The following is a 15,068-nucleotide window of genomic DNA, read 5'->3' on the forward strand; positions in this document are numbered from 1 at the left end:
CTTTGGGCCAGTCACACACTCTCAGCCCAACCTACCTCACAGGGTTGTTGTTGTGAGGATAAAATGGAGAGGAGGAGAATAATGTAAGCCGCCTTGGGTTCCTTGCAAGAGGAATAAAGGCGGGATATAAATGCAATAATAATAATAATAATAGGGACTCCATAAACATCTTGGCACCGCAAAAGCATGAGGCCTGTTGAGCATAATACATACAGGGCTGCCATCAAGGGTAGGCATGGTTGGGCACCTGCTGAGGGCCCACACCTCAGCAGGGCCCCACTGGAAGAGGCCACTGGAGTTGCTCCTCCTCTTCACCATTGCAACCTGGTGGTTCACCTGCCTCTCGCTCTGGCCCAGATAACAGTGGAGATGAGAAGGAGCAGCAGCAGATGCCACTGCGTACTTGCTGGCTCTCCACAAGGGACAGCAATCATGAGAAAGGGGATGAAGAGTAAGAGCAGCTGGAGAGAAGGCAGATTCACTGAGGGAGGAGCCCCACGGAGGGTTTCTTGCCCAAGGGCTCTCCAAAACCTGGAGCCGGCCCTGCCTCTGCCCCCTTATGGCTTGCATTTAACCAAAGCAGAAAACAATAATAATTAGTATCCAAAGCAGCTTTGTGCCACTGGCAAAGTGCTCTGTTTGTCAAACTAACCGGGGCCAGCATCAAGGGTCGCTATGGAGAGGCAGCTGCCAAGGACCCACACCCAAGCAGAGTGCTGTTCGGGGGCCGTTGCACTCCTGTCCTGCTTGTGGGTTCCCGGTCAACAGCTGTTTGGCCACTGTGTGAACAGAATGCTGGACTAGATGGACCCTGGGTCTGACCCAGCAGGGCTCTTCTTATGTGCTTATGTTCTTAGGGGTCCACTGACAAGAGCCCCCGGAGTTGCTCCTCCTCTTCACCGTTGCAACCTGCTTGTTCACTTGTCTCTCTCCCTGGCCCAAACAAGAAGGAGCAGTAGATGCCACTGCCTACTGGCGCGCTGGCTCTCTGCCTGCTAAGCAAGCCTTAGTGATGATGAGGGAGAGGATGAGGAGCAAGAGGAGTGGGTGACAATGGCAGTGAGGAAGTGGACTTACGGGAAGAGGGGGTGCACCAAAGGTGTCTTGCCTAAGGGCCAGTGGAGGCTGGTGGCTCTGATTTTGGTGGGGCTGCCCTATCCCCCAAATAGGGTCAGCACCTTGGATAGCTCCTTTAGAGCTCTGGCCGGTTCTGACTAAAACCCAGAATGGATTCACAGCCCCACCAAAATGGCGCCATCAGCCTCCAGTGCTAAGGGCCGTCCAAAACCTGGACCTGGCACTGAATGCATCGCGAGTGTGCTCAGCTTGGTAGGTCACAGCTTTTGCAGGTCTGACTTATTTTAAGAGTGGGCACTTGCCTAGTCTTGGTTTACACACCCATTGCCTGCTAGTGTGCTATAATTCCTAACATTCCTTCTCCAGTACCTATATTCCAGCACATGGCAATGTATTCCAAGAAAACCCTTTCCATCCTGCACATGCACAAACACACAGAGAGCTTTGGAACATCCCTGATGTATTCCTACCACAGAACTTAGGTTTTAGCATAGATTTAAGCATAGAATTCTGCTAGCGGCTGTCCTTTAGTAGTGAGAGTTCAAGGTAATCAGTATTAGACTACGGAGGAAAAGATCAAGCATTTTTAGTGCCGTGTGAATTACTGCACGAGGAACGCTGTAGCCTGCTTACTCATAAGAGCAGCTACCACCTCTCCCGGGGTTAGGTGCTAAGGAAATATTCCCTCTCGGGATAAATTACAGCAGCTAATTACATTTTGGTCCTCTGATGAAGAACACGGTTTGATAAACACACACAAGAAAGTAGGCCATTTTACCGCCTCTGGGGAGCGCTGCATTACCCAGAATGACCGAATACACCTTTTAAGCAGTTTTGAACAGCACAGATCCTGTGGTAATGAGAATGAGCTGCAAGACACGGTGCAAATCAGAGATGCTGGTTTTGGGAGCAGGCATTGCTGACGTGGGAGACCTGTGCATCAGGCTGGGGACAGAGGAAGATGATCTAGAAAATTAAAAAGGAGCGCAAGGTGGTGGTGGTGGAAGATGTTAGTGGGCAACGTAGGTGCAATTGAAACTGGCAGTGGATTTTTGATACGGTGCAGTGGATATTTGATTGACTGTTTTGTATAAGCTGGTGTAAATTGTGGAGGTGGTCCAGGACAGCTCTTAATGTCTTGTTCTGGGAGCTCTCATCTCTCCTTTGCACTTGCTCTTTGGTGAGGTATGATAAATACTCAGCACTGGTTAGGCCTCATCTTGAGTACTGTGTCCAGTTCTTCTGGGGCCTCCACCGAGAAGACCCCCTCCCTTGTAGCTGCCTTCTGAGCCTTCTTTGGAGTAGGCACCTGGAGGAGGACCTTAGACGTTGAGCCTAGTGTGCGAGTATATTTGACCTGGGAGAGGCGCTTGGTCCGGTACTGTGGTCCTGAGTCATTGTAAGGCTTTATAGGTTAAAACCAGCACCTTGATTTGGGCTTGGAAACATACAGGCAGCCAGTGCAAGCGTGCCAAATGTAATGACAAACATTACATTTCATTTCCTAACTGGAAATCAAACGACGGTGGCCATGTGTCCTCCTTAACAGAGCTCAGTCCTCGAAAGGCAGCCCAGTCGAAGTCTGGTTTAAAGAACCATCAGAGGGGAGAACAGGGGCTTTGAAGTGGCCCATCAACACTTTGCACATGGACAGCAGACAGAGCAAGTACACAGGCCACCTAGTCAGTCTTCTCTGCTGTGGTGAGATGTTTTATATTTCTATATAAATTATACTGATTTCTAAATTTGCACCTATACATATACATTATGCAAATTGGTAGCCTGTTCTGTCCTTTTTTCTTCTTCTTCTGACGCTTCAGTGGACAATCTAAATCAGACTCTCCAGTGAGTAACTCATGTCGACGTTACTGCGGTCAAATTGGGGCAGGCCCAGCCAGATTGCTCCCTGAGCTTTCTGCCCTGGGCCCCTGTTGCTCCCAGTGGCTGCCACCTCTCAAGCACAGTATCTCACAATTCCATACTGTGCAAATGCAGCAGCCATCAAGAATCACGAAGGTGTGTGTGTGTGGTGACAGTATGGGTGAAACCCCCTGATGCAGCCTGGGGTTTGCTGCAGCACAGATTTACGCTGTACGGCACCACTTCAGTGGGCTGCTGTACACAGACGGATCTGGTCATACAGCTGTAAATGCCAAGTCCCCAGCAGGCTGAATATGCTTTCAAAAGTGCTAGAGAGACACAAGGGCTTTTCAAATGTCGCCTCCCTGTGGGATTAATTGTCAAACACTGGGAAAGTAGGCTAGATGTCAGAAATGGCTCATTCGCAGCCTGCTAGCAGTTGCACGCAAGACGAGGTGGCATTTTTGCAAACTAGAAAAACCTGGGCATTCGCGGAGGCAAAGGTCAGCGGTCGCAACCCACGGAGGCTGGAACGTGATGAGAGGTGGTGGTTGCAGCCCAAATCAGCAGCCCCATATCTCTCGCCCCCAACATGATCTGGAGGAATAAAATATGTAGCATGACTGTGTTGGCTGCAGGGCTGGCTCTACTATTAGGCAGAGTCAGGCAACCACCTCAGGCAACGGTTGCTGGTGGGGATCAGCACATCCCTTAACTGTTCCTCTCTGCTGGAGGACAGAGCTTTGTATTCCTGTCTTTGGCCCCCTAAACTCACCTGCTGCCTCAGCTGGGGTGGAGGATGGTTCCCTGTCAGGAAGGGTTAAAGTAAGATTCATCAGCCAGGCCATTTGGCTTCTGTATGTGGAGGGGGCACCCTCTTCTCTTGCACCTCAGGAGCAAAATGTCTGGGGGCTAGCCCTGGTTGGCTGCCACTTGCAAGGGTGGTGGTGGGGGAACATGGATTCTGGTGACCACATATTGTCTCCCATTCCTAACCTGAGGCCCCTAGATGATGTTGGACTGCAACTTCCATCGTCCCTGGTCATTGGCCATGCTGACTGGGGATCAAGGGAGTTGTAGGCCTACCACATCTGGGGACCCACGGGTAGAATCCAATGGGGCACTTCTGCCCCTGCTGATTCTCTTCTGCCCCACCAATTCCGTTGCGCAAGCTTGTGCAATGGTGATTTAGCGCTTCTGGGGCCACCTGAAATGAGCAGAAATGCTCATTTCTGGAAGGAAGCATGTCAGCAGATCTCTCACAAAGAAGCTCCACCAACCTGCCTCCTTCCAGAAATGGGTGTTTCTGCTCCTTTCAGGGCTCCCCTAGGAAGTGCTAAATGTCCCTTGTGTAAGTGGTGGGTCCTGCTTGTGCAACAGAATTGGTGGGATCTGCCATTTGTGGAAGAGTCAGTGGGGCGGAAGGGAATCGGCAAGGATGTAAACGCCCCATTGGATTCTGCCCCAAGGTTGGGAAAAGCTGCTCCGCGGGCTAATTCTCACTGATGTGGTCAGCCTGTGTCTGGGCTATACCACTTGAGTTTGCAGGCGGGGGTTCACATGACTGAATCCTATTCCAGACAATTATTAAATAAATACATACATCCAGACTTCCCCAGAAGACCATGCCCCCTTTTCCTTGACCACCAATCATTTAGTGGTTTCCCAGCTTTTGCACAGTTCCCCCCTCCCATTCTAAAAGGTTGAAATTCATTCATTTCATTTATTATATTTCTATACTGCCCCATAGCCAAAAGTCTCTGGGTGGTTCACAAAAATTAAGAACCATTACAATACATTATAAAAAGTACAAAAACCAGTGTGACACCTGCTGGAGCCTTTGTGCATGTAGAGCAGTACAGGCATAGCCCTCTCTCTGTGCAATTCAGTACCTAGGAAAAGCAGGGTTTTGAAATGCATGGGGAGAAGCTTACAACATTCAATGCTATAGTTCTCCCACTCACGTGCATTCACTCAGAATGTACATGAGTACTCATGTCACCCCCCCCCCAAAAAAAAGCCTCCCCACATGCAGGAAACCAAGACATCTGCACATAGGGAAGGGAACATAGGGAGGATACTTAGAGGATACTTGGACGAAGGGAAGCAATTCTTAGATGGTCAAACTTAGAGGATACTTGGACAATCCACTGATAACTTGGATGGTCAAACTTGGATGGGCAAAGGGAAGTGATACTTGGATGGGGATCTGGGATTGCAGGAACATAGGAAGGAAACCTGGAGGATACTTCGATGAAGGGAAGCAATTCTTGGATGGTCAAACTTAGAGGATACTTGGACAATCCACTGATAGCTTGGATGGTCAAACTTAGAGGATATGTGGATGAAGGGAAGTGATATTTGGATGGGGATCAGGGATTCCAGGTACATAGGGCGGAAACTTGGAGGATATTTGGATGAAGGGAAGGGAACATAGCTCAGTCAAACTAAGTACATGCAGGCGTGCCCAAGATCCCATGTTCAGTCTGTAGCATCTCCAGTTAAAAGGAACTCAGGGAAGAGGGCTGAGGAAGACCTCTCTAGAGCAGGGATGCAGAAACTCAGGCCCAGGGGCCAGATCTGGCCCTATGGGGGTCCTCAAAAAGCCATGCCCCCTTCCCCCCGATGGCATGGTGGTTTGTCATCTTCTGTTTTTTCCTCATTCTAAGAGGCTGAAATGCTTCTCTGAAATGCTAAAATATGCTGGTATTTTTGGCATTTCCCCCCTGCCCCTTTTGCTTTCAGCCTCAACAATCACTGGAATGTGGCCCCCGAGTACTTCTCTGAAATGGAATTCGGCCCTTCGGTTGAAAGAGGTTCTGCACTCACGTTCTAGAGACCCTGACTGCTGCAGCAGGCAGCTCTGACCTAGATGAACCAATGGTCTGGCTCGGCACATGGCAGAATCCTATGTTATTAAGCCTTCTCCCTGACAGTCTAGTTTTCTGTGCAGGAGGCTTTTCATGGGGGTCATTAAAGCACACCAGCCCACCCTTAACCCCTGCACTGTAGTATATTCCGGAAAAGGTGTTGCTACTTGATTTTACTGAGCATATATACTTGTCCCAGGACTGGTTCCAGGATAGAGCAGGAATGCGGCAAATGCTCTCTAGTAGGGATGGGTGGATTCCCTACCGGCTAGCCTACTGCATGAAACAACAGAGACACAAACGGTGTAGTGGATGCCATTTGTGGGCGTAAAGTTGTCAGATTAACCTAAATGCAGCCGTAAATGGCTGCATTTAGGTTAATCCAACAGCTTTATGGCCGCAAATGGCATCCACTACGCCATTTGCATCCGGAGTTAGCCCTCAGCTCAGCCAGAGGCTGGCATACGGCATGGCAATGGCGGCTGGCCATATCGCCAGCGATGCAGAGCTGGTGGCCGGCTCTGTGGGATTGCCGTGCAGAGGAGCTGGCTCAGATGGATTCCAGAGGGAGGCGGAGGTAAGTACTCCATTCCGCCACAGACTCTGGAGGCCGGATTCTTTGGAATCTGGCCTCATTGGGGTCCGTGGCAGAATTCTCCACCATCCCAACTCTCTAGTGAGCAACCTCCTATGATTGTGCCATTTCTTTTGGCCGCAGGCTTACCTGGTGGCAGCAGTGACCAGCTGGGAAGCCGCCATTTAAGATTTCCCACAATGTGCCTATGCAGCATTGTTCTAAGAACCTAAGAACATAGGAAGAACCCTGCTGGATCAGACCCAGGGTCCATCTAGTCCAGCATTCCATTCGCACAGTGGCCAACCAGCTGCCCACGGGAAACCCACAAGGAGAACATGAGTGCAACAGCACCCTCCTGCCCAGGTTCCCCAGCAACTGGTATTGAAAGGCGTACAGCCTCTGATACTGGAGGTAGCATATAGCCATCAGGACTAGTAGACATTGATAGCCTTCTCCTCCATGAATTTGTCCAATACCCTTTTGAAGCCATCCAAATTGGTGGCCATCACAACATCTTGTGGTAGCGAATTCCATAGTTTAACTCTGCGCTGTTTGAAGAAGTCCTTTTGATCTGTCCTGAATCTCCCACCAATCAGCTTCATGGGATGACCCTGGATTCTAGTATTATGAAAGAAGGAGAAAAATGTCTCCCTATCTTCTTTCTCCACATCATGTATAGTTTTGTGCACTCTGAGGTGCGATGGGAAATTTAAAATGCTATTCTCCCAGACTCAAACACCAGGCAGGGATCCCAGGGCAGTTGTCAGTGCCAGTGAGCGCTGCCAGGGTGCCGAGGCCTTGGCAGATGCCCGAGGGCTCCAGGTTCTGAGGCCAGACCTGAATGTGCCAGGTAACTGTAGCTAGGAGTAGGGCATGTATCTCAAGGCTGAGGGGACAGGTATGTGATAGTCTGGAGGCATTTCCTTCGGCGTACGCTGCCAGCGTGACCCATCTTGTGATGCAGCCTCCAGCTCTGGAGCACTGCAATGTTTAACGAGCCAGTCACCGATGATTAAGAGAGCTCGGTGCCATCATTAAGGCTGAATCTGCACACGAGCAAACAGTTTATCATAGCCCTGTTCCCAGCAGTGGTAATCCAATTTCTGTTATTTTTCATTGTTAAAATGAATATATATATATATATATATATATATATATATAGAGAGAGAGAGAGAGAGAGAGAGATTGAGAGCGCTGCCATACATCAATCTGATAAAGATGTTTAAATAATGGGTGCTGCTTTTTTTCTTTTCTTACTTGGGGCGGGGGGCGATTATGTCAGTTTTATAGCAGTGTTATGGAAAAATGACAGGGAAGCTAGAATCTGATTAAGCCTAAATCCTGGCCCATTATGTGATTATTATGAGCCACAGCACAGTAGGAGTTATATCGTTATGATAGAAGGGATTTCCAATATAATTAGATCAGATTGGCAGCACCATAGAAATCAGGGCAGAGCATTATGATGGCTTTCCTGTAAATGCCAGTAGCCCCAGCTTCCAGTCAACACGCACTCAGCAGGTGTAAATGTTCAACTCCTGGTAAGGTCTCTCAAGCAAAGGTTGACATTTCTCTCTCTCCTATTAAGCTCGGGCCGGGAGGTGGGGATCCTAAGTGTTCCTTGACAGTCCCATTGGCAAGGCCTCCTGAGCTATGCCACCCAGTTGTACTGGCTGGCAGTGACTTTCCAGGCTCGTGTAGGCACTATTTTTTTAAAATTCTTGCCAAAGGCAGCTGGGATTCGAACTAGGAACCCTTGGATCTCTGTGCAGCTGTGCTGTGTGGTGAGCTACCAGAGATGTGGCTTAGAGCACCTCCTACGGCAGTGAAGTATTTGCAGGCTCTGGACTGGCCATTGGCTGGCCATGGGCCCTCCTAGACAGCAAGGGCAAGAAAGGGCTTCCTTGTTTTGACTGAGACCAGTGGAGGCCATTGGCTCTGATTTCCCTTGGGGCTGTGAATCCATTCTGGGTTTCAGTCAGAACCAGCCAGAGCTATCCAAGGTGCTGAACCTATTTTGGGAATAGTGTTCCATACCTTGGATAGCTCCTTTAGAGTTCTGGCTGGTTCTGACTGAAACCCAGAATGGATTCACAGCCCCACCAAAATCAGATCCATCTGCCTGAGATGGGACCTTAGCAACAACAGTCTTCCTAGCTCTGCTGTGTTTGGTTTGTCCCTAGTCCAGGGGTGAGCAACCTGCAGCTCTGGGGCCATATGCAGTCCTCAGCCTAATTTCATGTGGCCTTCAGCCCAGTTTCAAAAGCCCTCTGCATGCCATTAGTTTAGACCTTTGGCAAGAGCGATCTGTCTAGGCTGACCATATGTACCATTTTAAATGGGACAGTAACGTTTTTTTTCATATTTCCCGGCCATCCCGTCGTTTTAATATAAATGTCAATTTCGTCCCGTTTTTAATTTTTTTGTAAAAAACTGAACACGTTTAGCATAAGGCTCTATGCTAATCAGTGTGTGCAGTAAAACTTGTAGTGTGATGAAACAGGAAGTTCCATTTACTTTATCCAGTCAGGGCCAGGCTTCTTGAGCTAGCGACGATCAGATGCCGCCCCCTTGCTTGTCTGCAGTGGCGGGGAATTCAAGAGGCGGTCGCTAAGCCCCATTCAGTGTGTGGGAGCCAGGAGGGTGAGTCTTACTCTTATTTCTACCATCATTCCACCCATAGAGATTCTTTCTGCCCTACATTCAGTTTGATTTGGGCTTTTCAGACTCATATTTCAGTTCAACAGGCTGTTGATAAGGTGTTGAAAGACCGAAATTTGCTGCGTAAGATTACTTCATTGGAGAAATATTCATGGTACAATTGTGGTGAAATACAGTCCCCTCTACATCTACCTAAATTTTTGTATGAGTTCTGTCACTGAAGAATAATTGTTACCTCAATATGTTCATGTAATAAAACTTTTGTTATCATCTTACTTTTTCATGACTACGGAATATTACATAACCCCGTCCTGTTTTTGTCATCTCAGTATCCCATTTGTGTCTCAAGGAAATATGGTCAGCCTAGATCTGTCCCTACCCTGGCAGTCTGCTGGGAAGGGAGGAAGAGGAAGAGAGAGAAAAGGGGATGGCAGAACGAGAAAAAGAAATGGGGTGACTCACCCCCTTTTGGCTTCGAACATGAACACTACTGATAAGTGATCCCCCCCCACACACACACAACAGGCTACCCATGAGAGAATGCAGCCCTTGACAGAAAAAGGTGGCCCACTCCTGCCCTAGTCTGTCATGTCTCACCTGCTTCCTGTCAGGACCAGCACATAATTAAAGGAGACCTCAGAGGAAAAGGAGGACCCTGACACCAGCCCTTGTACCTCGTATAGAGTTAGAATCATAGAATAGTAGGGTTGGAAGGGGCCTATAAGACCATCAAATCCAAACCCCTGCTCAGTGCAGGAATCCAAGTCAGATTCTTGACAGATGGCTGTCCAGCCTCGTCTTGAACGCCTCCAGTGTGGGAGAGCCCACCACCTCCCTAGGTAATTGGTTCCATTGTCATATTGCTCTAACAGTCAGGAAGTTTTTCCTGATGTTCGGCTAGAATCTGGCTTCCTGTAACTTGAGCCCATTCCTGCACTCCGGGATGATCGAGAAGAGGTACTGGCCTTCCTCTCTGTGACAACCTTTCAAGTACTTGAAGAGCGCTATCCTATCTCCCCTTCCCAAGGCTAAACATGCCCAGTTCTTTCAGTCTCTCCTCACAGGGCTTTGTTTCCATTCCCCTGATCATCTTCGTTGCCCTCCTCTGAATCCTCTCCAGTTTTTCTGCATCCTTCTTAAAGTGTGGCACCCAGAACTGGACACAGTACTCAAGATGAGGCCTAACCAGTGCTGAGTAGAGGGGAACTAGTACTTCAAGAGGAGTCAGTGGATACCAACAATGCCCCCCAAACTCTACCTGAGAAGAGAATCTGCAAGAGGTAACAGCTGGCTCAGGGGAACCAATACACCATGACTGGCCCCACTAGGCTCAACGCCAGGAGCAAAGGCAGCTGAATGTCCAAGTTCAGAACCAAAGGTGCAGTGCTCACCTAGCAGTATGAGGCCTCCCATCACTGAGCCCTACCCATTAGGAAGAAAGCATACTCCTCACATGCTTTGGATCAGGGCCCTGATGGCATGCCAGGAAGGGCAGCAGAGGCAGCTATATAGCTGCTTAGTTTAGGGCTAGCGATCGCTGAAGCAATGTATTTTCCTGTGATGTCTCCTTGCTGGACAGCTCTAGAATACTGCTCCCTGGTCTTGCTTGGAAGGCAGAATGTTGAGACATGTCCTGGTGACGGTGGGAACGGGACATCGTCCTCATACCTTAGCTTCCCTCTGAGAGCTGCCTGTGCCTCAGTCCTGATACATTTGAAGTCCTGTGTGACTGGGGACCTGTGTAACTCAGAGAACGCTTCCTTGCCTGTTAAGATGGCCAGAAAGGGCAGTGCTCTGTATATTTTCTGCCAGAAAGATGAAACCTGCCCTTGGAAGGAGCAGGGCCTTTTCAGTAATAGCCCTGATGCTTTGTTCAGATGTTTAGTGAGTAGCTGGAGAGGAGCATGAGCCTGCAGTTTTATCTGTGCTTAAAAAGGAAGGTGCTATTTGAAGAATAAACCATTTTTAAAGTGTTTTTACCTAATGGTGGATTTGGAAATTCAGAATTCTCTCATGATTGTGAGCAGTTTTTTAACACAGGGGAAGTGATGAATATGAGCTTTTCTACAGAAGGCTGTTAATCTCCCTTGTGTAGAAAATACTTTTGGTTTTGTCACACAACTGAGATCCGAGCACTACACGAAGAGCGTTTCCTTTCCTGCTTTTTGCTACATAACCTCTAGGTCACACTGTGATATAACAGAATAGCGCAAATACACAAGTTAATAAAGTGGATTCTCTCACTTTCCCAATTAAATGCCTCATTTCCCTCCTTTAAAAAATCTTGCCGAAGGTGCTGGTTAGACACAGAAGCAAAACAGGATGGTCACAACCTCATCTAAAGAATGCATAAACAATCGTGAGTAGGGAATGATAGGCATACGATAAATACCTCATGTAGACAAGCCCTATATGTTTGAATTAATTGACACCCTGCCATGAGGCAGGATCATGCATTGACAATTAAGACCATGTGGGCATATTGGATGGCATGTTGGGATGCTTGTTGCTGGATACATGATGTTCACTGGATGATCTTGCACCAGCCACTATCTCTCAGCCTATCTTACCTCACAGGATTGGATCAAATATGAAACAACAGCTAGAGCTGTGCGCAAATGGCCTCTCAAAATTCTCCAGCCTATCTGTGGGCAGAGCAACTAGGGGGACAATCACCGAATCTCTCCAAGGAGGGGAGAAATTCTCGAACAGTTTCTCACAGAGAGGGATCCCTATTGGCAGGGGTTGTAGCATAGCTTCCTTCTTTGTACCTAAGGGTTTTTGGGTTATTGCACTGCTTCTGCAAGTGGCAACAGCATCAACTATGCTGAGGCTTCCACTCTTTGAGACAGAATTTAGAATGTCTTTTGGTGGCATTTTTGAGCTTCTCTAATCACTGCAAGGTGGCTGAGGGTCCTGTGTGTGTTTTCGCTCTCTATTACACATCTTTCCATTGCTCTGCAGCCTCCCAGGCCACCTTCTACACTTTCTGAACTGAAAAAGCTGCATGGGAGGAATTGCCTCACGATGTCTTCCTCATGATGGCTTTCACTGAAGTGCTGGAAGCCGAGGAGGTTACAGGCTGCCACAGAGATTACTGTATAATGACAGATAGGACACTCATAAACCCTCCTCAGCCACCATGGTAAGGTAGGTACACCCAATAAACCCAAACCCAACCCATGAGAATTTCTCCAAAATCTCTTCACCATTGAATTTCTTTTTGAAAGCAAATCATCTTCTATCAAATTGAATGAGAACGGTTGAAAAAAATGTGGGAGAAATTTTCGGCACATTACTAAGAACAACAACAACAACAACAACAGATGCTGTCCTGGGTGTTGTGAAGAAAGGGTAGTGTAGTGATCAGTATGATGAATTTGGACCAGGGAGACATACGTAGATTCAGATTACCACTTAGCCAGAAGTTACTAAGTGGTAATCTGAATTTCTGGGTGACTATGACCTAGTCACTACCTTTCAGCCTAATGTCCCTCACAGGGCAGTTCTGAGGATGAAGAAAGGGGTTTGTGCATTCCAGCGGCTCTGAACCTCTTTCAGCCCAAGGGCCAAATTCCATTTTGGAGAAGCACGGTGGGGGAAACATTCCAGGGGTGGGCAGGGCCAAGAGCAAAAGGGGCAAGGCCAAAAATGCCAGCATGTTGTAGCTCTTCCTGCCAGTAGCTAAGCCTTAGAAGAGGCATTTCAGCCTTGCACAGGATGCACAAAACACTGCACAAAAACTGGGACGCCACCCAAAGACTGTTGGTTGGGGGAAAGGGGGTGGGGCCAGGAAAAAGGGGTGTGGCATTCTGAGGAACTCGAGAGACCTATATTGGGAACAAAGGAGGGACAGATTTAGCCCTTGGGCCTGAGATTTTGCTATCTTGAGCTCCTAAGAGGAAGAATGGGATCAGTGGAGGCTGGTGGCTCCAATGTCAGTGGGGTGGTGAATCCACTCCGGTTTCAGTCGGAACCATTCAGAACTCTAAAGGAGGTATTCAAGGTGCTGAACCTATTTGGGGGGATTGGGTTCTGTACCTTGTATAGCTTCTTTGGAGTTCTGACTGGTTCTGACTGAAACCCAGAGCAGATTTACCACCCCACTGACATCAGAGCCACCAGTCTCCACTGAATGGGATAAAAATGCCATCATCATCATCATCATCATCACCACCACCACCACCACCACCACCACCACAAAGGTTCTATACTACAGAGGCTATTATCAGCAGGTAAAGCCGCAAGATCGCTAGCCACCTGAAATACCTAATTTGTGATGCTCAGAATGGTCATCGAATCTGAATCTCTCCCCCCACCACAGTGCTTGTTCATTCTACACAATGAATGCCTGAAATGGGTTTCTAATCTTACATGTGCCATAATTTAGAGCCGCCTAAAACTAAGGATTCTGGTGGAACCAACTAAAGGTGGCATCATGGTGGCCACCATTTGCATTTTCCCAGCTTGTTATGGCTGCCCAACACACTCGCTTTTCCCATGACCAAGCCCAGCTCTCCTTCTTTGGTCTCGTGCTTACCTCAAGGGCTGTTCTGAACTGTCCCGCTGCCACTGCATACTTCTTCTGCCTGTAGCAAGTGCTGGCATCCTTTAAGGACACCTGAAGCCATTTATCCATCTGTGGCAGGATGTTCATGTCAGGAGATCTCTGGGAATCTATGCTTATGACCTCTGGACATTTTGGTTGCTCACTAATAGGCCCCTGGAACTCCAAAAACTCATAGGTGATATCCTCCTCATCTGTGTAGACCAACTTCATTTCTACTTCCATGAGGTTCTTCAGGGGGATATGGGACAAAACCATTGCAATGGGTTGATTCTCCAGCTCAGCCAGGCGTGACTCTTTCCTTGCAGCCAGCTTTTCCTCACTTTCCAACTTCCGTTTAAGGTTTGACCTGTCTAAATCATTATTTTGCTTTTCCTTGATGTTGTTCTTCCCTGCTTTGGGTTTCTCCATTGCATTTTCTCCCCCTGAGGGGCTTTTAATCTCTTGCAAAGCTTCCAGAATATCATTCTGTTGGCACACTGTTCCCCTTGGCTCCTCAGTGATGTACTCCTTTCGGCACACTTCATTTGTGACGTCCTCGAAACTTGTGTTGCTTGCTGACTTCATGACTCACAAAAGAAATCTAGACAGAAGATCCTAAGAGAGAGGGAAAGGTGGGAAAGTTTACAATTCTGAGCTTTTCAAATAAACCATGCAAAGCAAATGTTTTATTCAATTTGCCCACAGCTGTTGACTTCAAATGGTGCCAATCAGCTATAGTTAGCAAAGAGCAGAGGGTTTTGTTTTGTATTGAAAGACGTCAGAATTATACCCTCTTTTGTATATAGGAAAATAAGCATAGTGCTTACAAAATGGTTGTATAATAGGTATTGTAAAAAGGTATCTTGACTTCTGTTTGTTGCAATTTCTCAGCTCTTAGGAACGGTTTCAATAATCTGGCCTGTTTAGCTTAGAGAAAAGGCAAGCGAGGGGAGACATGATAGAGGTGTACAAAATTATGCATGGTGTGGAGAAAGTGGAGAAAGAGATATTTTTCTCCCCCTCTCATAATATTAGAACATGGACTATCTCATGAAGCTGATTGGTGAGAGATTCCGGACTGAGAAAAGGAAGGACTTCTTCACACAGCACATAGTTAAACTATGGAATTTGTTACCACAAGAGGTAGTGATGGCCACTAATTTGGATGGCTTTAAAAGGGGATTAGACAAATTCCTGGTGGATAAGGCTATCAATGGCTACTAGTCCTGATGGCTATATGCTACCTCCAGTGTCAGAGGCAGTATGCCTATATAAACCAGTTGCTGGGGAACATGGGCAGGAGGGTGCTGTTGCACTCATGGGTTCATGGGTTTCCTGTGGGCAGCTGGTTGAACAGTATGCTTGGCTAGATGGACCTTTGGTCTTCTTATGTTCTTATGTACCCATGCCTGGAACCTGCCTCGATTCCTTTTATTGTCTGGAACTTTATTTTATTTTTGTTCCATAGGTCAGG

The 15,068-nt window shown here is 47.8% G+C and overlaps 1 protein-coding gene across 1 annotated transcript in view; it reads right to left on the reverse strand.

Annotated features, from left to right (window-relative positions):
- SPATA16 (spermatogenesis associated 16) overlaps positions 1-14,209 on the reverse strand; it is a 236,106-nt gene extending 221,897 nt beyond the window's left edge. Inside the window, exon 1 of the mRNA XM_084842071.1 lies at positions 13,586-14,209. Within this exon, the coding sequence (XP_084698197.1) occupies positions 13,586-14,179 (594 nt within the window). The 5' untranslated portion in view covers positions 14,180-14,209. The remainder of the gene's footprint in view (positions 1-13,585) is intronic.
- Positions 14,210-15,068: the final 859 nt, after the last annotated feature.

Source organism: Heloderma suspectum, chromosome 3 (genome assembly GCF_057233095.1).
Source record: "Heloderma suspectum isolate Gila_16-S chromosome 3, 16-S_ref, whole genome shotgun sequence".
NCBI classification, from domain to species: Eukaryota; Metazoa; Chordata; class Lepidosauria; order Squamata; family Helodermatidae; genus Heloderma; species Heloderma suspectum.